Below are 25735 nucleotides of genomic sequence, written 5' to 3' on the forward strand. Positions count from 1 at the left end.
TCTGATAAATATTCTATGTGTTGTGATATTAATAGTTTCGTATTTCTAATCAGTTTTAGATTTCTAATGAAATATATTTCTGAAAAATATTTATTTAAATATATAATTAAAAAATAATAAACATACTTTAATAGTGTTATGCATTAATTATTCACGTGGAAATTAGCTGGAGCCTGGACATGCCCGATATGAGCGGGTCGGGGGTGGGGTGGAGTATACTTAAATATAAAAGATTTGTTTAGTGGACCCCTTGACTTTTGATTATATGCTCATTTTACCCTCATTATCTCACATTTTCACAAATGGGCAACGTAATCTGGGCCCATTAAGATTATGTTTTTTGGAATATTCGAAAGGACAATATTAGAATTCCCATTAGAAACTATTACATATCACCGTCTCAAAACTATTTTTTAAATAGTTAAATAAGTAAAAAAAAACAAAAAAAATGGTTTAAAAAATAGAAAATGAGCAATAATCCAAATCTTACAATAATATTTTAATCATTTAGGAAATTTAAAAAGATAGATTGTTGTTGTTGCCACCGTCACCACCTACTTCCCCCATCGCTATCTTATTTCATCCAAATATACATTTATTTGGATCTCTTCATGATTGTGTTTCAACCAACTTTGTGTGCATACAAGGGCCTTCATCATTTTTGGACTCAAAGAATTTCTAATTGAGTCCAAAATACGTTCGCTAGTACTAAAGACGGATTCAAATGCAACAGTGGATATATGTATAACAAGAACATCTCTAGCTGTCATTGATAAAATGTTATACTTATTAAAATTATTTTTCCACCAAATTTGAATATCAAAAGGAGTCTTTGGATTGATGGATTCATCAATCAAATATCTATCAATGTCATTTATGTTCTCGGGAATATCCCTTTGTTGTTGTAAAAAAAATTCCAATAATTTTCTCCTATGAGATTCCTCACCATCATTCTTTGGTGGAAAATCTATTTTGGTACCTTAGGAGCCGTTTATCAAACACTTACCTAGTAAGTGCTTACCGGTAAAATTTAACACTATTATGTGCTTACCGAGTAAGATTTTAGTTCACCAAAACGACATAGCATACAACAATTTACCCGGTAAGCGCTTACCGTGGTAAGAGTCGTCGTCCTCACTTATCGGGTAAGACTCTTGATCATTGTCTCGTTCTTACTGGGCATGATTTTTGGTTCTTACTATATTTATCCTGTGAGGTAATATTACTTGGTAAACGCTTACCCGGGTAAGCGTTTGGTAAAGGGCCCCTTATACATATATCCAAAGAATACAAACATAAAGTCAACAAACAATAACATATTAAAATGCATAATAAAATTTTAAAAAAATGCATAAAACTAACCTCCTCACCAAATTTTCCACCTTTTGAATAATGATTATACAACCGATGAAGGATTTGTTCCACCTTGACAACAAGTTTAACAACAGTTTGAGTATCATATAAAGAGTCAAAGGAAAACTTCAAATACTTCAACTTATACCTCGGATCTAGCACAACCGCTAAAAACAACATGGGATTGATGTGATTTGGATAACCCCATTTGTCATACTTACTTTTTATATTATTAGCCATTTTGGATAAAAATGGATCATTGTTACGAGCCAAGTAACTCAATTGACAATCAATATGACAAAGCTCATGAAAGAACTTGTTAGAATTTATATGCAATGTGCCACTAAACTTGAGAGTAACTTCGTAAAAAGTGGACAAAATTTTGACAAAAACAGAAGCACACTCCCAGTCACTAGAACTTGGTGGTCCAATCATTTTCTCCCCATTTTCTTTCTCCTCAAAGTAACTCAAAAACTTGTCATCATCATCCGCATACCTTTCAAATGCCTTTTCAAATTTAAGAGCTACATCCAACATCATAAAAGTTGACTCCAACGTGTAGGCACATCTAAAGCTAACCACCCCTTGTATTCAATTTTTTCCTTCTCAACGCAAGCTTTAAACTTTTGCAACCTTGAAGGAGATGAACAAATATATCTAACACAATTAAGAATTGTGCTAATTGAGTAAGGTGTCTCTTTCAATCCATCGTTTACAATTAGGCTTACTATATAAGCACCTCACCTTAAATGCATGTACTTACCATCGAGAACAGATCCACTCCATGCATTAACCCTTCTTTTTTACAAAAGCGACAACCACATCATTTGCTGATGCATTATCAACAGTAATAGTAAAAAACATTTTCAATCCCCCACCCAAGCAAACAAGTTTCAATAACCTTACCAATCGTCTCACCTTTATGATTTGCAGTTTGGCAAAAAATTATGATTCTTTAGTGTAAACACCAATCACTATTAATGTAATGTATGGTGAGACACATATAAGAAATTTGTGTGGAAGATTAGTTGTTGAGCATACTCTTTGTCCGACCTTTGTTAACGCTTTCTTCAATTTAATCATCTCCGCACAAAACAACTTATGGATATCTTTGGCAATAGTCACCCTACTAGGAACACCGAATTTAGGTTGCAACTCCCTAACAAGTTCTCTAAATCCTTCACCCTCGACAACACTAAATGGTTGTTCATATTTCACCACAAACTTAGCCACGGGCTTTTGCCATTTCTCCTTATCATATGACACCTCAACATCAGAAACTTTTGTTTTTTTATCGCACACCCTATCCGCATACTTCTTACATTGATTTTTTTAACACATAGTACTTGCACCATTTTTCTTACTATGATAAGCGTAATATTTTCTACAATAATTACAAACACATCTAGATTTCTTTTCTAGAAAAGTGATCCCAAACAACTCGAGAGCAACAAGTAAAAGTAGAATTTTGTTGTTTACAGGAATGGTACTAAGGCTGTAAACTCCATTTTCTTAATTTCTTCTAGTGGAATCATATCGATCATTGGAACATAATACAGAAGCTCAGCCTCTGAGTGTTGTATCATTGACAAAATGAAGAATCTTAAATAGATTACACGATAGGAATGTGACAAATCGAGCAACAACTAAACAAGCAAGAAAATCATGCATATAACAGGTTAGCAGCAGGAAAACAAGGGTAGCAGTATCAAGTCAGCAAATAGAAGCAAACATTAGCAGAGATCGATAAGCAAACGGAAGCAAACGATTGATCCTAGAGTCAGATAGAAGAAAATTAGTAGCCAACGATCAACAAGTTGGGTCATGATCTAGTTCACTAATCAGATTAATTTTGGTTCTTGGGCTTTAAATTGGACTACATGACTAATATATTATATATGTATATTTTTTTGGGCTGTAAATTCAAGGAGATTCATATGTAAAATATATTAGTATATTATACATATATACATATAAGTTATTAAAATATTTTGTAATAGCAGTAGGTTGGCAGTTTGGCCCGGGTTAAGCTAGGCTAACCCAATTTCAATCCTCCTAATTAGTGGTTTGGCGGGTTGGTGGTTTTGTAAGTTGGATTTAATTGGGTTGTTAGCGAATTGGGTTTCACGGGTTGCGGCTTTTTGTACACCCTAAGTGCATTTCATGGGGTTGGGGTGATATTAAAAGTGATCAAGGATCCAGATTGTTTCTCACATTTTTCACCATAACTTCCATTCTCACATGATCCTTTGTCTATGTGTGTGTGTATATATACATATATAGGGAAAGGTTCACTTGAAGTGATAAATATTTGAGAAATAAAAAAGTAATCTCAACCCTTCATTTGGTCAACATTTGTGGCTTTAACCGTAAAGCACCTGGTAATTCCTTGCATTGGTATGCGAAAAATAGATGTGATAATTTCATAACTTTTACAAATAGGTGGCAAATGGGTTCATATGTAAACCCATGTGATTCACATATGAACCCGTTAAGTAGTTCACATGTGAACTATTTAACTGATTCATATATGAACCCACAAGTTCATATATGAATCAATTAAATAATTCATATGTGAATTACACGAGTTCATATATAAATCAATTAAATAGTTCATATGTGAATTACATGAGTTCATATATGAATCAGTTAAATAGTTTATATGTGAATTACATGAGTTCATATATGAGTCAGTTAAATAGTTCATATGTGAATCACACAAGTTCATATATGAGTCAGTTAATTAGTTCATATGTGAATCACACAAGTTCATATGTAAATTACATGAGTTCACATATGAACATATAGTTCATATATGAATCACAGAGGTTCATATATGAACCTATTTGCCACCTATTTGTAAAAGTTAAGAAACCACCCCATCTATTTTTTCCATAGCCGCAATTATTGACCAGTCAAATCATCTCTTGACCGTATGAAGGGCAATGATCACTTATTTAGTTCTCAAATATTTACCACTTTTTAAAATAATCTTTGGCTACATACATACATACATACATACATACATACATACATACATACATACATACATACATACATACATGCATACATGCATGCATACATAAGAAGGATTGTGTGAGAATATGAGTTAAGATGATAAGCATAAGAAGGAATCTAGACTCTTGATCAATTTTTAATCTCATGACCACCCATGAATTGTGCTTTAGAAGAGAATTAATCTGGTATATCTTGGTGCATGCAATTGATGTTGATCTTCAATTAAGATTGCTTAAATAGTTAAGATTTCTTCTCACCTCTCTCATCAGACCAAACTCTATATATATCACATTTACATTTATTACTTTTTACTAAATAGGTATCCAACAAGGATTTCTTCACTCCAAACTCAATGGGGATTAGACGCGGCGGAAGGTGAGAACAAGTTTTATAAACGGGGAGCGGAGTTGGAGACGGGAATCGATTTCCTACGGTTTCCATTCTAGATTTAGCATTTTTGTCGATATATTTGGGCTACTGAGAGGCCCATTTATTACATAAATGGGTTTGGAGCCATAGATCGTGGGCCAAGCCTTTGAAATTTCCATTTGTTTTGTACTTTTGTAATTTGTTACCTCGGTCGGAGTCCTTAAAACGTTTGTAATAGTTTATTTGGTCTATATTTCAATTTTTTTTAATAGAATAAATAGGTAAATTTAAAAACTAAACTAAGAGGTCATTTACCAAACATTTGTAAAATTTAATACTATTATTTATCTTACCGGGTAAGATCTAAGTCCACCAAAACGACATCGTATACAACAATTTACCCGGTAAACGCTTATCATTTTTAAGAGTCGTCGCTCTCACTTACCAAATAAGATTCATTGTCATTGTCTCGCTCTTATCAGGTAAGATTTTTGGTACTTACCATATTTATCTGATGAGGTAATGTGATTTGGTAAGCGTTTACCCCGTGTAAGTGTTTTGTAAACAACCCTAATTAAACGATTAAAAGTTATTCAAAAATATATGCAAAAGTTAACAAGCTTTTGAGTTATTTCATAAAAAAATAAATTCTTATTTAGGGACGGAAGTTTCTTTATTAACCCAAATTCGATTAGAAACTTGGAAACCGTCCACAACGTGTTATGTGTTCTTTTTCAGGATAATATTCATCATGAATATAGAAGTGTTATTCATCATATGATAAATAAAATGTCCATATTCATTATGAATAATACATTCAATGTTACAACGTTTATGATGAATAAAATGTTCATATTCATAATGAATATATCATGTGTTGCATTGTTGACAGTTTTAGAAGTTTGTAATGAGTTTTAAAATAATAAAACATATGAAACAATATAAGTTATAGTTTAAAATCAAATTCATTTAATGGTTTAGATTTTAAAATATTTTTTAGGGATTTTTATTTTATTTGATTTAACAAAAAATTGAGATCTTAAACAGTAAGGATCCAAAACCATGGTGGGTCTGTGTCTACTTTCTTGAAAGCAAGAGTTGAGAAAGCATCACATGTCATGAAAAGAGTTTTTCCTTGACTCAAAATACATAAATTTTTTATAAATCAACCACATGGGTGGTGTCTGATTGGTTTGAGCTTAACTTCAAATGTCAATAATAACAGGAGGTCCCAGATTCAAATCCAAGAAGAAATAAAAATCCCCTTGTGGCCACGAAGGTTCAAATACGATGACTCTGGACTATTTGCAAAACAGGTGGTTATCCTGAGATTAGTCGGCTTGCATAACGGATTGAATATCCAAGTTAATCAATTTTTTTTTTTCATAAATCAATTAGTATAAGTTTAAAAATCATATTTTATTATTAAAATATAGAAAGTAAAACATATCATTATCCCCAAGCTTATTATAGTTAATGAAAAAAATATACTACATTTTTGTAGAATTTTTATAACAGTTATATAATTATTGGCTCGAGACAATATCGAGCTGGTTTGTAATGTTTCAATATAGTTGGAGAAAAAAACGAACCAATTGTATGTCATTAAGACATGTGAGAAGATATAAAAATGTATGTCTCTTGACTGATAAGTTTTTTATGAGCTGTGTTTTTTTAATAGATTTGGGCTTAGGGTTCTTGGTTTGAAACCTTTCGTATAATTTGATCGGGTCCTGACTTTTAATAAATTTGATCAAAACAACTTCAAGAGGTACAACTAATATGTTTGAAGATAGACGACATCAGTTTTACTAAATATTTGATACTAGAACTTGAAAGAAAAATGACGACATAATAGTATCTTTCAATCGTTGAATTTTAGTGATATTGTATCTTAACCATTCAAAATAAACTTGCGTTCCGTGTCATTCATATGCTATAGATTATGTTTTAGATTTTATGCGGTTGATATTCGTTTAAAATATTTTTCAATTGGACTTATTGTGTTTTGTCTGAAACAACTTAAAATACACGAACAAAACATGAATAAATCATTAATTATGAATAAAATATCTTTTTATAACGAATAATTAATAGCTTTAAAATACAGAGAATATTAATTTTATTTTTAATTTATATTTATAATAAGGTGAGGAATCCATGTTTTCTGAGCCAATTAGGTGAATTCTTGATTTAAAAACACCACCAAAGTCTTTAAAGTGGGTTTCACTAATAGTTTTTAATCATTAAAAAGCGTTTTAATTATTTAATTAGTGTTGTATGTAATAAAATACTGATAAATATTTTAGACAGAGAAGAAGTGTTACATGCCATGGCATCCAAATCCATTTTTATTCCTTTCTTCAGCCTAAAGATCCATGCATCTCTTCCCTTATCCCCAATTTATCTCAAACCTTCCTTCTGCCATCTTATAGTTGTGTACCATCCACCCCCAACAAAATTACACAAATACCCATCAAACAAATTCAACTGAAATACCTCTATTCAGTTCATCTAATCCATTATTATAAACTTGAATCAATTCTTATACAGTTACCCCCTTCAGCTTGCCCACAGATAGATTCTTCCTGTCTTGATTCACATGTGAATTCAGTTTTTACATGTTTATGGGGCCTTTTTGATACCAAAGTTAGGGACTTTTATGATCTGTCTGTGTTTTAATTCAACATTAGAGACCTACTTCAGGTATATCTACTGTTTTTTGTAACCTAATTCACCAAACCCTAGTATGTTATTGAACTGCGTTGGAAGTTAGATGATAATAATATAGAACTGAAAGGGTTTTTACTTATTCTTTCCTAAAATAGTAATGAATGGGTTGAATTTGCTTCTTCATTGCCCTTCTATTTTGGGGGTTTTGTTCAATCAATTAAAGTTAAGAATCTTTTGAGGTTTCTTGCTCTTCTCATGACATAGGTTTCTTTAAAAAATCATGTTTTTTAGGCATTGAATCTGATTCTTTCATAAAGATGTCTCTGTTTTCAACCTTTTTCTTGGTGGGGGTGGGGTGGGGTGTAGGAAAGAACCCTACTTGCAACTTGTGATTTGGCTTTTGGTATTCCCACATTTCCCATTTGGGTTTGTTCTTATTGATTAGGAGCCTTCATGAATTGGTCTTTTTGATGATTTCTTGAAGATTAATTAGGGTTTAAAGCTCTGAGATGTTCTTGGTAAGTGACCAACTCTGTTCATCTATGGTTTGCTATCATTTTCTGGATCTTTTATGTCAATTTCTCCAAGATTTTGAGTTCAAAACCATGAAACTGAAATCAAGTTTCAAGATTTTTAGAAACCCATTAATCAAATTGTGTAATATTGTGTTTTCAGGTGGATCAAATTCAGTATGATTGATATCAAGGCTATAAGATCATAGAAATATAATTAAAGATGGGTGTTCATAAATGGAGTCTTGTTGCTTTAGTGTTACTAAATTTGGGGGTTTTTCTGATAAATGGTTTGAGCACACACAATGCATCTACAAGACCGGCCATTGTGAATATTGGAGCTATTTTCACTTTTGATTCAACAATTGGCAAAGTTGCGAAGGTTGCAATCGAGGAGGCTGTCAAAGACATCAATGCCAATTCAACCGTTCTTCGTGGGACAAAACTTAGATTGGAAATGCGGAGTTCGAATTGTAGCGGGTTTCTTGGCATGGTTGGAGGTAAAAAGATGAATTTCTACCAAATTATGTAGATTTTTCTATGTTCTAAAGTAAATTTATGATCTTGATTCCTTCAAAGACCGTCGTATCTTGTGGGTCATTTAATTAAATGACGGGTTCTCAATTAGGAGCATGATCTATCAAACATTGGTGTTAAGCACTTTGCCCCTGTAAAATCTTGAAAAAGCACTCGACAAATGTTTGTGAAAGTGACTTCTATAGAAGGTCATTCACCTAAATATCCCGTCTCTTGTTCATATCACTATATCTGTCTCACAAGAATTGCAATGTTTGAATGTACACGAATATACGTAGTTGAATATTAGCCAAACTTTCAAAAAAGCCGCTCATTTTAACTCTAAATCCACAAGAAAGTAGATGTAGTGGACTTGAACGGACCACAACTAGTGTTGCATCGATATTTTCGTGCGGGCTGATAGGCCATTTGACTTAAAAAGTGTTGTGGTTCTTGTGGGATATTCGGAAAAGGGAATTGCTGCAATTCTTGTGGAGATTCAAAAAAACCTTAACTTTTAACTCTACGATCGATTAGAAGTAAATCTTGTGGACCGCAATGAATCATAACTTATGTTGCATGATTTTCGATAGGGGTAAATATGTCATTTGCTTTAAGATTCTGAAAAGAGTGTTGTGATACTGTTGGAGTCCCACATCGGCTAGACAATGACCATCAAACTTGTATTATATGTAGGAACCTGATAGGGGCAAATAGGTCATTTGCTTCAAAATTCCGAAAAGGGCTCTTTTAGAAATAGATTCAAAAGGTCCGATATATCCAAACATTGTTTTTGTGAGATGGAGAAGCTCATAGTGTTTCTGCTAAGATTTCAAAGTTCAACACCTCTTAAAAAACCAAACAACGCTTAATAGTTTACAATCTTTGTAGCATATTAAATGATTACCTTTGTATCGTTTACAGCGTTACAGTTTATGGAAAGCGACACGATTGCGATTATAGGTCCACAATCTTCGGTAGTAGCCCACATTATATCTCACGTAGCAAACGAACTTCAAGTTCCGCTCTTATCATTCGCTGCCACGGACCCCACCCTATCGAACCTCCAGTTCCCGTATTTTGTGAGAACAACGCAGAGTGATTTGTACCAGATGAATGCTGTTGCGGAAATCATAGACTATTATAATTGGCGGGACGTTATTGCAATCTTTATAGACGATGATTATGGAAGAAACGGAGTGTTAGCACTAGATGATGCATTAGCGGCAAAGCGTTGCAAAATATCGTATAAGGTTGGAATCCCACCTGGACCTGGATTTGGGCGGACTGAAGTTATGGATATTCTTGTGAAGGTTGCGTTATTGGAATCTCGAGTGATTGTTCTTCATGTTTATCCCGATATGGGGTACTTGATGTTCTCAGTTGCTCGTTATCTTGGGATGATGGCAGATGGGTATGTTTGGATTGCTACAGATTGGCTTTCGTCTTCTTTAGATTCGAGTTTGCCACTTCCTTTGGAAAAAATGGAGAATATGCAAGGGGTTGTTGCTTTGCGGCAACACACACCGGATTCCGTTGAAAAGAAAGCGTTTACGTCAAAATGGAGTAAATTAACCGGTGGTTCTTTTGGGCTAAATTCTTACGCTTTATATGCTTATGATACCGTTTGGATTATAGCTCATGCTATTGATGCGTTCTTTGATCAAGGCGGGATTGTTTCGTTTTCGAATGATTCAAGATTGAGCTCCGGTGGTTTTGCGGATCTTCATCTTGATGCGATGAGCATCTTTAATGGCGGAAAACTCTTGTTGGATAATATGTGGAAGAGTGATTTCGTTGGTTTAACAGGGCATATAAAGTTCGATTCCGATAGAAATCTTGTTAATCCCGCATATGATATTATTAACATAATCGGAACCGGAATTCGAACTGTTGGATACTGGTCAAACGGTTCAGGTTTGTCGACTTTGACCCCCGAGAATCTTTACTCGAAACAAGTTAATCGATCAAGTGCGAATCAAGAACTTCATAGCATAATTTGGCCGGGAGAGGTTGTGACGAAGCCACGGGGATGGGTTTTTCCGAATAATGGGAAGTTGCTGAAAATTGCGGTGCCTCTTCGGGTGAGTTATAAGGAATTTGTTTCACAATTGCCGGGAACTAACATGTCAAAAGGGTTTTGTATCGACGTTTTTGTTGCGGCCGTGAATTTGCTCCCGTATGCGGTGCCGTATCAATTCATACCATTCGGAAACGGCAAAGAAAACCCGAGCTACACCGAGCTCGTAAGATTGATTTCAACCGGGGTGAGTTCAAAATCCAACTAAATCATTTCGTTTTTTTATTACTCCCTCCGTCCCAAAATGATTGTCCACATTCTTTTTAGTTTATCTCAAAACAAGCCTCCGCTTTCAAAAGTAAGTGCTATTTTCCAATTCTCCCCTTAATTATGAGATGGATAAATTCATTACTAGGGTAAAATCGTCATTTAGTTAAATAAAAAATGTAATAATTACACATTTTTAAAACTGTGTGCATTTTTCATTGTGGATATTTATTTTGATCAAATGTTTATTGTAGGTTTTTGATGGTGCGGTTGGCGACATCGCTATTGTCACGAACCGAACAAAAATTGTTGATTTCACGCAACCTTATGCCGCATCAGGGCTTGTTGTCGTGGCCCCGTTTAAGAAAATGAACACAGGTGCTTGGGCATTTCTACGCCCGTTTTCTCCAACGTTGTGGGCGGTGACTGCGGCTTTCTTTCTTGTCGTCGGCATTGTGGTGTGGATTCTAGAGCACCGAATAAACGACGACTTTAGGGGGACTCCCAAACGACAAGTCATAACGATCCTATGGTAAGTTTTCTTCTTCTTTCACATACTAATATGTATATCTCGGTATATAAAACCAAAACAAACGAACCCATTATATCCCACTCAGAAGTAGGATACGAGAGTAGAATGTATGCAGACATGTCCTCTACCTTAAAAGGTAGAACGACTTTTTCCTTAGAAACAGTAAGAGGTTATTTGGTTGTTTTTCATTAAGTCCTCTATGGATAAAGTTGTCTTTGTGGATTAATCTGTTTTTATAAATTGAAAAGATTTTTGTTTGAAAGGGTCTTTTCTTGGATTGAAGGAGAGGGATAGGTTTGGAAAAAATTTGGCTTTCTGCTTAAAGCTCCGTTGGTACTTAATGTTTTATTTTTCTTGCAGGTTCAGCCTTTCTACTCTCTTTTTTGCACATAGTAAGTAAAATACTTTCTTTCATGTAGTCGTTGACCCGGCTCACCGTTAGAGTTTTCGAAGTCAAACCGACTTAACGTTTATTTCTCAAAATCGATATGATTTCCCTATAAAATTAAAGACCATTGTGATAATTGCATCGGATGTTATATAAGACGCTACAATTGGGAAGAATTTTGGTGTTAAATTAACTCATCTGTTTTGAATTTCATGTTTGACCTCAAAAGTCAAGATGCAACTAGCATTTTGAGTTTTGACTTCTGAAGTCAAACTATGTAATGTTCATTTTCGCAATTGGTATGAATTTTTTTAATAAATTTAATGTTTTTCCTAAGAAATGGATATATTCTAATAAATATGATATTTCTGAACACTTTGGTGTCAAATTTGTGAGGAAATACGTATCGATTTCGACGTTTGAGACGAAATGGTTGACCTCAAAAGTCAAAGTGACAACGAGCGTGGGTTTGATAACTTAAGGATCGGCTTTCTTTTATGCAGGAGAGAACACTGCAAGTACTCTCGGGCGTATAGTGTTACTCATTTGGCTTTTTGTAGTTCTAATCATTAACTCGAGTTATACCGCAAGTTTGACTTCGATTCTTACGGTCCAACAACTATCTTCTCCAGTCAAAGGGATAAATTCGTTGAAAAAAACCAACGATCGGATTGGATACCAAGTGGGATCTTTTGCGGAACGATATTTGCTCGAAATCGGGATTCCCCAATCCCGACTTGTGGCTCTTGGAACACCCGATGCTTATACTGATGCACTCCGAAAAGGCTCCAAGAACGGTGGAGTTGCGGCCATAGTTGACGAACGTCCGTATATCGAGCTTTTCTTGTCGAACCAGTGCACGTTTCGGGTTGTTGGGACCGAGTTCACCAAGAGTGGCTGGGGTTTTGTAAGTTTCCTTCTTCATTTGGTTTGTTCTTTGTGTTCTAAGTAGAGATGCATAAAACAGCCCAAGCCAGAAGCCTGACCTGAAACAAAGGCAAACTTCATTGCATTTTAACGTATTTTTCCCTTCTTTATTCGGATACTAAGTCAAATTTACTTTACAGGCATTCCCGCGTGACTCTCCGTTGTCGGTCGACTTATCGACCGCAATCCTTACGCTATCAGAAAACGGCGATCTCCAACGGATCCACGACAAATGGCTAATACGAAGCGGATGCAGCACCGATAATTCTGAGCTCGAGTCGGACCGATTACACCTCAAAAGTTTCTGGGGTCTCTTCCTTATATGCGGTGTCGCGTGTTTCATCGCCATTTTCATATACTTCTGTCAGGTATTTCGACGGTTTCGTAACGTCGCTCGATCGACAGTCGACTCTGACGGGTCCCGATCCCGACGACTTCAAACACTCCTTTCGATCATTGACGAGAAGAAAGATCCTCGAGATAAGAAAAGGCAAAAAGTGGAAAGGTCGATTTCGGATGAGAGTAAAGATTGTGAGACCGGACACGATTCAGAACAAAGGTAGACCAATCCAAAAAAGTATACTGCGGCTAGTGTTTACAACTTCTTGGCTAACGAGCGTTAGGTTCTTATATCGGAAAGTCTAATCCGATGGCGATGTGCGATTTACAGGTATCGGTTAAATTTGTAACTGAACTTCTATAAAATCAATTCAAATTTAGAATGGAAATAAGCATCATTTGTACATATCCTTTTAAAGTCAATATTACAAGTCTTCTATATAAGGTGTGGTCTACATTCTATAATTTAGAGATCCATTAAAAAATCCAACATGAAGGTGGCGTTTGTTTTTTAAGAGGTGCTGAAGTCTGAAGTCTGAATTCACTTCTGAATTTTAAGAGGTGGTGCTGAAGTCTGAAATCTGAATCAGTCAGACTGTTTGTTTTTACGTCTGAAATCTGAATCAATTCATTTCAATTAAATTTAACTGAAATATCCAATCATTTAAACCATTTTGTAAACTATCATATACTTTTAACACATTCAATTGAAATACGTCAATTGATTCAAAACACAATAGAAAACACGAATAAAGTCTCATAACAACTAAAATCAATATTCATTTTGTAATTGTGTCGCAATTTCTTCCGGAATCAATATTCAAAACGCTGAAAGTATCAAAATTGATAGGGTCTTCCAGAAAGAGAAATCTATAGCCTTGCAACCCCTGTTTGTACTCGCAACCAAACAACCAATAAATCTTCATCCGTTAAACTCTTGGCTCTCACGAGTTCTTCTTCATCCACATACCCTTCAAGAAATACATGATTCTTCTTTCTCTGYATGTGGGTTTTTGGCCATGAATCCTCGTTCTTGTAGAACCCAGATCCCTTTTCGCAATCGATTGGAGATTGAAGATCTGGGCATTCAGAATCTTGAAAATRGGGTTTGTTGGAAGGGGGTGTTGATCTCGAGGAGGTTTCCATTTCTCTGTATCTTAGTAAACGTAAGTCAAAGGGGTTGGTTCTTAAAGACGCAGAGGTTGGCAAGATATGAATCCTTCCAATGGCAAMCCTAACAACGACCTCCCCGTCGTCCTCTCCAACGCCTGCCGTCGAATCGAAGAASCCCTAAGGCAGTCCCCAAGCTTCGATTCCGAAGGATTGAACGAAATCGATGCCGAAAAACCCTAGGAGGTAGATGAAGGAGGAGGCAGTGCATCCGATCGAGAGGTAGAAGACGACGCGTTTGTTTTTTTGCGAAGACGGTAGGCGCAGGCGGAGAGTTACGCAGGCGAGAGAGAGATGGAGAGGGAGCGTGTACTGCGTAGGCGAGAGTGAGAGATGGACGCGTTAAGAGGTTTTCAGACTCTATTTTACCTCTAAATAAATCAGACCTAATCAGATGTTTTAAGCACTTAATTTAAAAAAAAAACAAACGCACTTAATCCCTCTACGTCTGACCGATTCAGACATAAGAGGCAATTAAGTGATTTTTTTTGAAAAACAAACCGGCCCGAAGACTCGGCCTAATGAGCCCGAAGACCGGTGGTCAAGCGTGAAAACCCGGTTAGACCGAACTTTTATGGGTCAGGTTTGGCATGAAAAAGTCTAAGGGACTGTTTACCAAATATTTTATTAAGTCATGTATAGGTAAACTTGTCTGTCCGGATAAATTTGTCTGTTCGGATAAATAAGTGTTGTTGTTTACTTTTTTTATGTGAACCAATAGTCTGAATAACATAAATGACCGATTTATCTCTAATATTAATTATTTGAACATCAAAACAAAAAATCATAAAGAGGCCGACGATGGGGTGTATCGTCTGGGAAGAAGGCGGTGCTTTAAATAAGGGGTAGATGTGTCATTTTTGTGGCTGAATAGGGGCAACACACCATTCTATCTGTACGATTAAGCCATGTTCTGTGCAAATAAGCTGTAAGTAAACAACCCAAATGAATTGTGCGAATAAGCCAAATAGACTCATAAGCCGCAAATAAACAGCTTCTAAAAAAGTCCAATTATACGTTTTTAGGATCTAAAATGGGTTTGAAAAGTCTGAACCCACTATGAAATCGTTTTTCAATTCTTTTTGTGATATGAAAAAGGAATATGATACATTATTTTGTAATTATTTGGAATTTATAAATTTGAATTTGAATTTGAATTTGAATTTAAGGGGAAAGACAATTTCCAACATGTAATTTTGACTTCTTATTCCTATCATTATCGTCATTTAATGCCAAATAAAAAACGTGATTGTCGTTGAATAAAAGAGATAAAACACGTTGATATAATTTCTTTTGAAGTAATATAAAATTTATTTTTTATTTATTCAAATAAAAAGAATTATGTTGGATAATTGATTCAAATTTAACGTCAAAATGCAGTACACATAATGTTTTATTGTTCAATTTTTTTTTGAAGTAATATTTAGTTTTTGTGATTATTCCAGCATTCATGCATCAGATCCTATTAAAATTCAAATCCCGTAGTTAAGCATGTTTAAGAGAGAGTAGTAATAAAATGGATGATTTCCTGAAAAGTCCTCGTGATACACATCTTTATAACCATTAAAAGATGGAAAATGTATGTATATAGCCCACTCCAAAACGCACTTTAGGTGAGATATACCGAGTTTATTTGATTTGGTTTTTGGTATAAAGACTCATTCCAGCAAAAATACTTTTCATCATATTCAAATCGGTTTTCAATTCAATAATTATCATTTGTATTCAAAGATCATGACATTCAGAGTCAAATTTTGGTTGCAATAATGTCGATCCGAGTCTCCTTTCACAAGGGGCAATGAAGGATATCGCTCGATTCACAGCGCTAGCAATTCTAGCGGCTCGGCTACAGTTGCCTCTATTCAAACGAAGGTCAATAGCGGTGGTCAATCTCCCGATCGCATAGGCCACATCTCCTAATGAGAACTCATCCGTTCTTAATCCACTCCATCAGTATATCCCACTCGAAAATAGTCTTGAGAGATGTACCCAAATATGTCCTGCAACCCAAAAGGTAGAACGGGTGTTTCCTCATTTCCTAGGGCCTTGCGTCTAGCGTATCCTTCGCTAGGTTCGTGTACGTGCTTGAGGTCGGTCGACTGCATATATTGTATCAATGCACACTTCAACTTGCAATTCTTCAACTTTTGTTGAAGCACATCAACAAATTCCTGATCTTATTCAGCATTTTCAAGTCATCAGGTAAACAAGGTACCTACATGTTTGAGATGTCACATCTCAGATTCAAAGATGAAAACGTGAAAACACGTTCCCAAAACAGGAATTAAACAAAAATAAGTTACATTTTCATGCAATTTACTCAAAAAACAATGAAATGTAAATATAAACACGATTACAAAAAGAACTACACAAATACTATGAATCGATTTTTCGATTTCTAAAATATATATTGGTGATAATATATACAGCATGTCACATTTGATAAAATGATCAAAAGGGTCAGTCTAATACCCTAAAAACAGATCAAACAGTTGACACTTTTAAGTTAAAACTGACCTTGTTTATAATACTTATGGAGGAATTCTTCTTCCCCACAATATTTTTGCAGTATTTTGTATACCTCCATCAGAAGTTTCGGAAACCGGCTACTGAAATAGAACTCGAATCCTGTTGGAACCGGGCCTAAAACGTCTCGGAGTTCTTTCGGGAGTTCTCTGTAGTGATTCAGCTTGTTCCTTATGACTCGTAATAGATCACGGACACTATCGTACTTGTACTTTCTGTAACGGCCGATGTCGTTGAGGAGGGTGTTATCTAATTTTTCATCCCATTTGCCACCTAGAGCGACTGTACCGATGCTTTCTAGTGATTTCAAGAGACTGGAATCGGTCTCACGATCCTCCAATTCTACACGATCACTAGCGTCTCGAAGAAACGAGAGACGCATCTCTGAATCCCAAAAGAGAGGGTGATTATATACTTCTGCGGCTTTTGGTCTGGATACAATTAATAAAATCATATATAAATCAAGCAAATCCAAAGTCCAACCAAGCCAAACCAAAGAAACCGAGTATATCGAGGTGCGGTCAGGGGTATTTCAGATATTTCACTAATAGATGTTGATTTTAATTAAAATACTTTCACGCAATAAATTTTCGATATTTGGCTAATATAAGAAAGTCTGTTTAAACTACTTTCACCATAGTCTTATCATGGTGAAAGGTATTATCGATATTTTACTAACAGGCTTCATACCTGAATTCTGGGTCAGGATGTAGAAGATTGGAGATGAGGTCGAAAGCTTCAGGAATATTATCTACCAAAAAGAGATCTTTTCGGTCATTTACAATGTTTATATCACGCTCAAGCATGTCACCAAATGGGTGTCGACCACCAGTGATACAGAAGAAAAGCAGGCAGCCAAAACTGAATAAATCCACAGCTCGGGTTTGTCGTTCATTGCGAAGTTGCTCGGGTGCTTGCCAACCCGAACTGCCATAACCTATATGCAAATGGCATAAAGATGATAAGATTCAGAAACCCATATAGAATTATTGAAAGTTCAGCGTTCCTATAAGCACATCGTGAAAGTAATAGTGGTAGAGTGTTAAAAGCAACATGCTTTTCTAAACCAAACGAAACTAGCCAAGTATATCCCACCCGAGGCAGGGTCTTGGGAGTGGGGGGTGAGGGTAGAATGTAAGCAGACCTAATCTCTACCCTAAACTGTAGAACGGCTATATCTGTGAAGACCCCCTGCTAGTGAAAAGTGTGTCAAAGGGAGGAATACAGAAATGCTAAAAATTGAAAAGCTAGATATGAGTAAACAATACAAATAGAAAAAGAGGAAGACAGATGCATTAAAATCTTGAGAGCTATAAGCAACAGCAATGTAGATAGAAACGAATACATGAAAAACATAACCATGGAAACTACACCCCACCTAGTCTAACCTCGGATGGGTCAATTTGTTATCTTCGTTAGCATTTTAATTCTGTGGATCCAAGTATGTGGTATGAGACGAGAAAAGATATGATTGTGGAAATCATATTTGATGAGTGATTGGATCATGAATCATGTACCTGATTTTCGTAGCAAACCAACTATACTTCTTGTGAAGTGCCAAAAAAGCACTTCAGTTTACAAAGATTGAGTGTGGAGTTTCTTTCTTTCTTTTGCTTTTTTGCATTTTGCTAAGAATGATATTTTATTAGAAATGAGAAGCCAAGTCCAGTGGCTCGAGAAGTACTCACCAGGAGAACAAAGATGAAACCCACAAAACGACAAATAAAGGGCAGAGGAAAATAATTGTGTTTAAAGCATGTATGCGAAATTGGCATTAAAATGAATTCAAATAAACATCACTGAAATCTGTAAAGAAGTTTACTTGCCTGTTGCGCTCTTGGTTAAAGAAGACATATCAGCAGGTAGGCGTTTGCTAATACCCATATCAGAGACCTTTGCACTAATAGACTTATCTTTGCGTATCAAGACATTTTGAGGCTTTAGGTCCCGATGAATGATTCCAAGTTCATGCAAATGAGCAAGTCCGGTAACCGTATCCCTGCATTTTTTAAGCACCATGAGCTAGAATAACTTCAAAGAAAGGTAAAATGCAAACTAAGTTTGCCATGGTTTCTACTAAACAAAGTGTTTTTTTCCTTGATCAATGTAATTAAGTTCCAAAATTCCCTATCTTTTACCCATTTTGACCGGTAACTTGCTCATTGTGCAACATTGATGACATGGATGCCAAGTTCATTGTCTACTTCGTCGCAAACATTCCGTAAACGGGTATCCATGTTATCAAATGTTACAAGATCAACATATTACCGGTCAAAATGGGTACAAGATAGAAAATTTTGAAACTATGTTTACACTAATTGAGAAAACGAAAATTCTTCTTTACACTAAAAAGGAATTCAGCCAAATCTTGTTGCATTTTGCAACTTGCTAAGAAGGCCCCGTTAATCAGTAAAATCAAACAAAAATGGCTTCATGACAATTTAAGGGTATCCGTTGACTGCATATATCATAACTATACGGCTTTGACTAACCTCATTACTTTCAACAACACCTGCGAAGGATGCCCATTGGGCTTCCATAATTTGAAATCCGAGAGAAGTTTCGTTGTCAGTTGCAATTGGACAGTCGAATTGGTGTGTGACAATACCAATTCATGTAAGCTACAGATGCAACGCTCGAGAGCAATATAAACGAAATCTTGATCATACTCCACACCATACCATCGAACAATGTTAGGATGCTGATCAGATACAATAAGATTCTGAATCTCTTTCAAAGCAACGTCATGATGCACCTTTACAATTCGTTTCACAGCAACGGACCGAGCATCATAAATTCCCTCCAGTACGATAGTACCATTACTCCCCTTCCCAATTTCTTTGTCGGAAACCAATAACTTACCGATTTTACGGTTAGTACTCGTTTCACTTATCTCAGGATATCGAAGCCCGTTGACTATTTTCTCAGTATTGGTATAGAGCCTACTATTTCCAGATTTCCGGGCTTTCTTCTTTTTTGATGTTACATTTTGCACCTTAGCATCTTTAGCCAGCTCATTTAGCTTATTCTGTTTCCTCCTCCAGAAATTCCAACAGTATAAAATTAGGGGTATGAAGAAAAAGAGGGCCGCAACCAAACAACCGCGCAACCACACATGAAAACTTGCCGGATATTCAGGAGGGATGCTGACATTAGTTCGATACTCATCAATGGCTTTATCAGGTGGCAGATATGGAACAAGTTGATATGGTGTTTCTTGATTGATGATCAGAGATTTTGGTAGCAGATTTGGAGCAGATAGAAAACTCGTTTCATCCTCTGGAGGAGGTAGAGCGAACATTTTGTCACCATGGAGGGACATTTGTATCTTATTAACCATAAAAACTGACTCCAATTCGCGGGGATCACGGGCTCGAAAAACACGAGGGTTTGACTGACAAAACTCTTGTAACTGAGCATCACCCTTTATTCCCCCTAAGAAGTTATTAGAGCCACGGCATTGTCGAGAAGCCTCGAAATCAGCAAACATCAGATACCACAAAACATTGCCGGTTGTTGATGAAGAATAAGTTAGCTCATAATCAAACCTCTTGATGTAGAGCAGCTGCTCATGGTCAACTGGGTCAAATTCCAACATGGTTGGCTCCTTCCATTTCTCGGCATCTTTTCTCAGTACTATAGAATTCGGTTTGAAACTCTGACCCCCATCTGACTTGAAAGTATAAACGACATTACCAGTTTGGGGATCAACAAGGAATACGGTCGTCTTTTTAGACCCTAACAGAACTCCATCAACTGAAACATGTGGTGTACGTCCAATTAATTCTTCGACACCAAATGGAAGTTTCTAGGGTACCAAAAAACAAGAGGTTATGGTGGATTAAATGGTATAAGAAGGCTATAATCCCCTGTAAAACACCCTGTAACTCATGCACGTTAACATATTTATTAGCAGGTTCAATCTCATCAGTCAGCAATCGTTAAAACAAGTGATCGGCTTTTTGAATTATCATAATTGGTTTTTTGGTGCAAACCATCATTCTTGGAAAAATGCTATACAGTAAGGTTTACAGATTAGACAAATTGTCAGAATATAAATGAACAAAGAGAAGACATTGTACTTGGCACTTTGTGTCTAAAAGTGCTCATTTTGACGAAATATAGTGTTTTTATGCATTTTATTAAAAATGAATGTTTTCTTTCCCAACGAGTGGTCAAGTACAATGGCTAAAAAAGTTAACTACTCTTGTCAAAAATATTTTCCGCATAGAGAATATCAAGGATGGAAATACTCAGTAGCAGAGCCAAAAAATCTACAAAGCTGCAAAATTTACAAAAGACTTTATTTTGGGGAGGAAAAGTCTTGTGTTTATGATTTCACTCAAAAACTTTCAAACACCTATGCAGAATCATGGTCAAACTTTAATATCCTGGAAAATCCTCTAATTCAAGCATCCAAGACTAAATGTCCCATAATAGCACATCTTGAAACAAAGCTACATTAACATGAGTAAGTCAAAGTAGATCATAGTGTATTTGCTCACCTCTGCTTTAGAGTTCTTGCCATGGATGTAGAGTTGCCAGTCATCTCCACAATCTATATAGAACTTATTATGCTGTTTAGAGGAATTGTGCTCATCATCCTCCAAATTAAGTTCCTGATTTGAATCATAAATTGGTGCACCAGATGGGAAGGACCAAAGAATTTTCCCCGAACTGATATCCACTTGATATAACGTGCCATCTGGAGCAGCCACCAATATAGCATCCTGTTTACTGAATGGCAAACATGGCATAAGAGATAACATAATGACATCATATATAAAATTATTCAATATTCACGTATGCCAAACTCTGCCAGGACTAAGTTTTCATGACAAACTTCAAAGGTGGTATGACAATCCATTACTAAGGACGTAATTCCATTCTCATGGCAAGCAAATGTCACACAAAAATACAAATAAGATAATTGCATCCATGTTAAGGCCAAGACCAAAGAATGCATATGTACAGAGAGAAAAGAAAGTACTTGAGAAACAATACATTATTGTCATATAACATTGCTTACATCATATCCTAGCAATGACTACTATCATGCCAACTGCATGCACATGTATAATAAGAAGCAAACACGGTGCATTTATTCAGACCAAACTCCAAAGTAGCTAGTTTTATTCCAGGTTTTCTTGAAACTGTAGTAGCGTTGAGCACCTCCTTCATCCCAGAATAAGTGCCCTCTCCTCTTTTAGCTTTAAGAGTTGAACTAACTACTTCAACTTCATGATTAATATGATATTGTTTAATTTCTAACAAGAAATGAAATTACTTAAGCACACAAGTACTGAGAATAGAAACAAAAACTGATGTGAAAACATTATAAAAATTCATATTCATCTTGAGTATTCAAGTATAAGTTGACATTCAAAAGATAAAATTATGATAGAGGGGTTAAAGCGAATTAAACTCTATTCCAACTAATTGGGGCTGAAACATGACCTGTAGAAAGTATAGAACTTTTCTTTTTTGATTTTTTCTGTTTTATTGTCTGTGTTTCATAGGTGGGTGAGACCAATAGAGACATAGAAGAGCACCAATGCATGCACATACTTTTTCTAAGTTAGCACCTGACTACGTGGACTTAAAGATTCCACTATTTAAATAACAATTCTCTGTGTTTTGTTATGGAGAATGCAAACGAGCAAAAGACTTGAATTTCCAATAAGAAATAGAATTACTTGCAATTAGGGTCTTATTACATTATTATGTTAAATTTGGTTTCTTAAAATATATGTTCGGTAATAATATGATGTTGTAGCACTGAAAGTTTGATTCTTATTTAACGACGCATAGTATCAATTTATCTATTGTCTTTCAAGTTCTTTCAATAAACAAAAATTCAATTCTTTTGATGAAGTAGTGAATGGATCCTATATTGATTTACTTTGTATAAAGAAAGAAAAATATTTGTTCATCATCAAACATATTTTGGCATCTTCGCAGCAGACAAAGATCAAATTTTGATTAGATATATTAAATTTGAAGTAGTTTGTATTTTTTATTCAAATTTCTATTTACTTTAAAATTTAGATTTTAGTCAAATTAAACCTATTTAGTGATCCCATCTAAAGAAATTTCAAGGACTCTCTTACGCAGGTGAAAATCTCAGATTTCAATTGTGAATACAGTCACAGATATTTTAAAACCTTTTTGCACTCACTTTGTTCCCTAAGTTCAAACACAAGTCCAGCTCAATCTGCATTCTCACAATCACTTCACCTAGATATTGGAAGTCCCTCCAAAACCACTATGTTCCCAAAGGTCAATCATCAAATTAAGTTAAATCCAACTGCGTTTATGAACTAATTCACCGTGGTTTGCTCTTTTCCCGACTCTCCACCCCAGTTGTTTGTGATTGGCATCGATTATTTGTGTTAGCCTGGAATGATGCTTTGAGCATTTCTACAGCCTGATTCAGTTACTGAAGTGTTGTGTGTTAGCTTGCAGTGTTCCTGCAAACAAATCCTACCATCGACTCATCAATTTCTGATTGTTACTTAAAATCATGCCGAAGAGGGTAAAAAGGTGGTATGAGGCCGTGTGGCATTTTCAAGGCACATCCAGGCCATGCTTCATTGCTTGCTGTGGTTGGAACTTAGAAATGCTATTTCATAATGGCATCTCTTGAGGATAAGTTTTATACACGGTAACCTTCAAAATCCGTCAGGATTTCACAAGATTTTTTTTGGGGTACATGTGGATCAAGAAGAGGCTTCCATACTTACAGCTACCTTCTATTTTGTCCAATCAGGTATGATTTGGTTGTTGTCAATATTTCATCTCATCAAGCTGGGAACACTTGACATGCATTCTTCAACTTCAGGAAAAGCATCAGCAGATACTGAAATTAAGCTTTCGTTATGTTACCTCTCCAGGCCTATATATTCCAACCCATATTAGTTATTATGACTTATTGAAGCTGGGAATGCTTGATATGCATTCTTCGACTTCAGGAAAAGCACTCAAATTAAGCTTTTGTTATGTTAACTGTCCAGGCCTATATATTTCAATATATTCCAACTCACATCAGTTATTATGGCTTATTCAAGCTGGAAACGCTTGATATGCACTCTTCAACTTCAGGAAAAGCATCAGCAGATGCTGAAATTAAGCTTTTGTTATGAACTGTCCAGGGCTCCAGACCTATATATTCCAACCCATATTAGTTATTATGATTTATGTTGAGAGACAAACTTGAAAATCCTACTTCTGTAAATTGGATGAAGTAAATTACGATATACCAATATCTCCATTCATTCTACTTCTACTGAGCTTCCCTAATCTAGCAGCTGTCAGTCCTCAAGAATAGGCCACTTGGAACTCAAAAAAGAGACTAGTACTCCTTGGTGTGGAAAATTGATCAGTTAATCTCCATGTGCTTTCTCCAGCATTTCTAAGTTTTAAAACAAGCATTGGTTCTTTTACAAGGTATATGTTATTATGTTATTAGTAAACTAGGCAAGAAAACCAAACTTATAATTATGCTCTATTGTAAGAAAGCCCAAAAAGTTTTTCTAAAAATTCTGGAAATATCATCATCGTTTGATTTACATGTTAATTCCTGCATATCTCATGAAATACAATACAAGAAAAAAGGTATGAACTTCTTCTTAATCTCTTTCGAGGGGGAAGATTTGCATTTCTACTGAGAAAAAGCAGCAATCTTTATGTTTTTTTAGTAATTATATAATGAAATGGAAATGCCAAATTGGTTTTGATACCTACAAGATAAAACAAAATAACATACAAAATCGTTTTAATAAAATAGAACACTTATAATCAACCATCCCAGATCTAATTCAAGCACTAACAATCTGCCCTAATCCAAACATCTTAAATTCCTTCAAATTAAAGCAAAATCAATAGAACTACTCACGGTGTTGAGTTGATCTTCGCTGGCAGCGGCGGCGGAAGCTGAAGTTGATCCGGAATAGAGGAACTGGAAGTCGTTGACGGCGGCGGGAGGACCGATAGGGCCCCAAATGTCGCTGGAATTACGGCCAAAAAGCGCAAAAGTGAAATTAAAGATCCTCTCATCCTCTCTATCGTGAGATAACTTCTCAATTATACACCATTTCAGTAAAGTGATCCAGAATAATACAAAAAAGGGGGGTTTCAATTTGCTCTGACGATCGGATTAGTGGGGTTTTGTAAAGAATCTGTAATACTCTCAAGACAACTTATGTTTGCTGTCCTTTTTACCCCTAAATCTTTTCCGTATCGTCTGTTATCATCAACTGCATTTAATTGGGATTAATTACACAAATAGCCCCCTGACTATACATTAAATGCAAAATCAGTCCCTAGACTTTTGTGACAAATAAGGTGCCTAGTACCAACCAATGATCACTACATGTGTCATCATTTTCGTTAAAGTGAAACCGGTGATAAAAGTCTGTTTGATCATTCTCAAAGTCATACGCCACAAAGGATTCTAATTTCTCTCTACTACAAGGGGGGTTTTCTTGATCTGTTTTCTTCTATGGTTACAATGTTTACATCCATGTCCATCGCTACAGAAGGATTGTGACACTTGACAAGTAAAATCCGTCATTATGTTCTTGATATGCTTTCTTCTATTTAACCAACATAGCCTTATGTTAGTTGGATGATTTTTCCAATAATTTGCCTTTTATTATTAGTAAGTTTATAATGTTACGTGGAGGTTTCAAAAGTCACTGCGACGAGAGATGGATGACTACGAGCTACACCCAATGGTCAACATAATTCTATGCCAAAGACGAAACATTAGCATGTTTAATGTGGTTGTAGGACTACAGCCAGAAGGCATGATAATCATATGCAACTGCTAGAGAAAAAAATAGGAACACAATTTAGTAAAATTGTAGGATGGTCACATATAGGCATAGACCTACACCGAGAGAGAAAAAGATTGATATTAAATTTAAACTGTTGATTTATCACAGTAGAAAGAAGTAATAACTTAATTACATTATAGTGTATAAATTAGGCTAAAGGATGAAATCAGAAGGTAGTTATTTTTCGAAAGAGGACAGTACCAGATACCTCTGACAAGTTTATTAATTAGGTTAAAAGATGGAACACATGTTTTTTTAGAAGATAAGATGGGTTTCATGTATTTTTAA

At 35.6% G+C, this 25735-nt stretch overlaps 3 protein-coding genes across 5 annotated transcripts in view; 1 reads left to right on the forward strand and 2 right to left on the reverse strand.

Moving 5' to 3' along the window:
* LOC112507252 (F-box/kelch-repeat protein At5g42350-like) overlaps positions 1–1890 on the reverse strand; it is an 11201-nt gene extending 9311 nt beyond the window's left edge. The window contains exon 1 of the mRNA XM_025111741.1: positions 1575–1890. Within this exon, the coding sequence (XP_024967509.1) occupies positions 1575–1890 (316 nt within the window). The remainder of the gene's footprint in view (positions 1–1574) is intronic.
* A 5143-nt stretch (positions 1891–7033) lies between these two features.
* Positions 7034–13351, forward strand: LOC112525006 (glutamate receptor 3.3). Of its 3 annotated transcripts, none has more exons than XM_025134953.1 (8): positions 7034–7446; positions 7859–7931; positions 8089–8425; positions 9366–10708; positions 10983–11260; positions 11621–11652; positions 12152–12555; positions 12716–13351. In XM_025134953.1, exons 3-8 carry the CDS (start codon positions 8149–8151, stop codon positions 13136–13138), a joined length of 2757 nt encoding a protein of 918 aa, XP_024990721.1. In that variant the 5' UTR covers positions 7034–7446; positions 7859–7931; positions 8089–8148; the 3' UTR covers positions 13139–13351. The 3 variants fall into 3 exon arrangements, with proteins under 3 accessions (XP_024990721.1, XP_024990732.1, XP_024990728.1); XM_025134964.1 differs by having other exon boundaries at positions 11627–11652; XM_025134960.1 differs by lacking the exon at positions 7859–7931.
* A 2875-nt stretch (positions 13352–16226) lies between these two features.
* On the reverse strand, positions 16227–24826 carry LOC112525027 (serine/threonine-protein kinase/endoribonuclease IRE1b-like). Its single transcript, XM_025134971.1, has 7 exons — positions 24505–24826; positions 21116–21347; positions 19103–20418; positions 18437–18609; positions 17301–17547; positions 16602–17041; positions 16227–16299 (listed from the first exon to the last, which is right to left on the reverse strand). Exons 1-7 carry the CDS (start codon positions 24663–24665, stop codon positions 16283–16285), a joined length of 2586 nt encoding a protein of 861 aa, XP_024990739.1. The 5' UTR covers positions 24666–24826; the 3' UTR covers positions 16227–16282.
* Positions 24827–25735: the final 909 nt, after the last annotated feature.

Source organism: Cynara cardunculus (genome assembly GCF_001531365.2).
Source record: "Cynara cardunculus var. scolymus isolate 2C chromosome LG 1, CcrdV1, whole genome shotgun sequence".
NCBI lineage: Eukaryota > Viridiplantae > Streptophyta > Magnoliopsida > Asterales > Asteraceae > Cynara > Cynara cardunculus.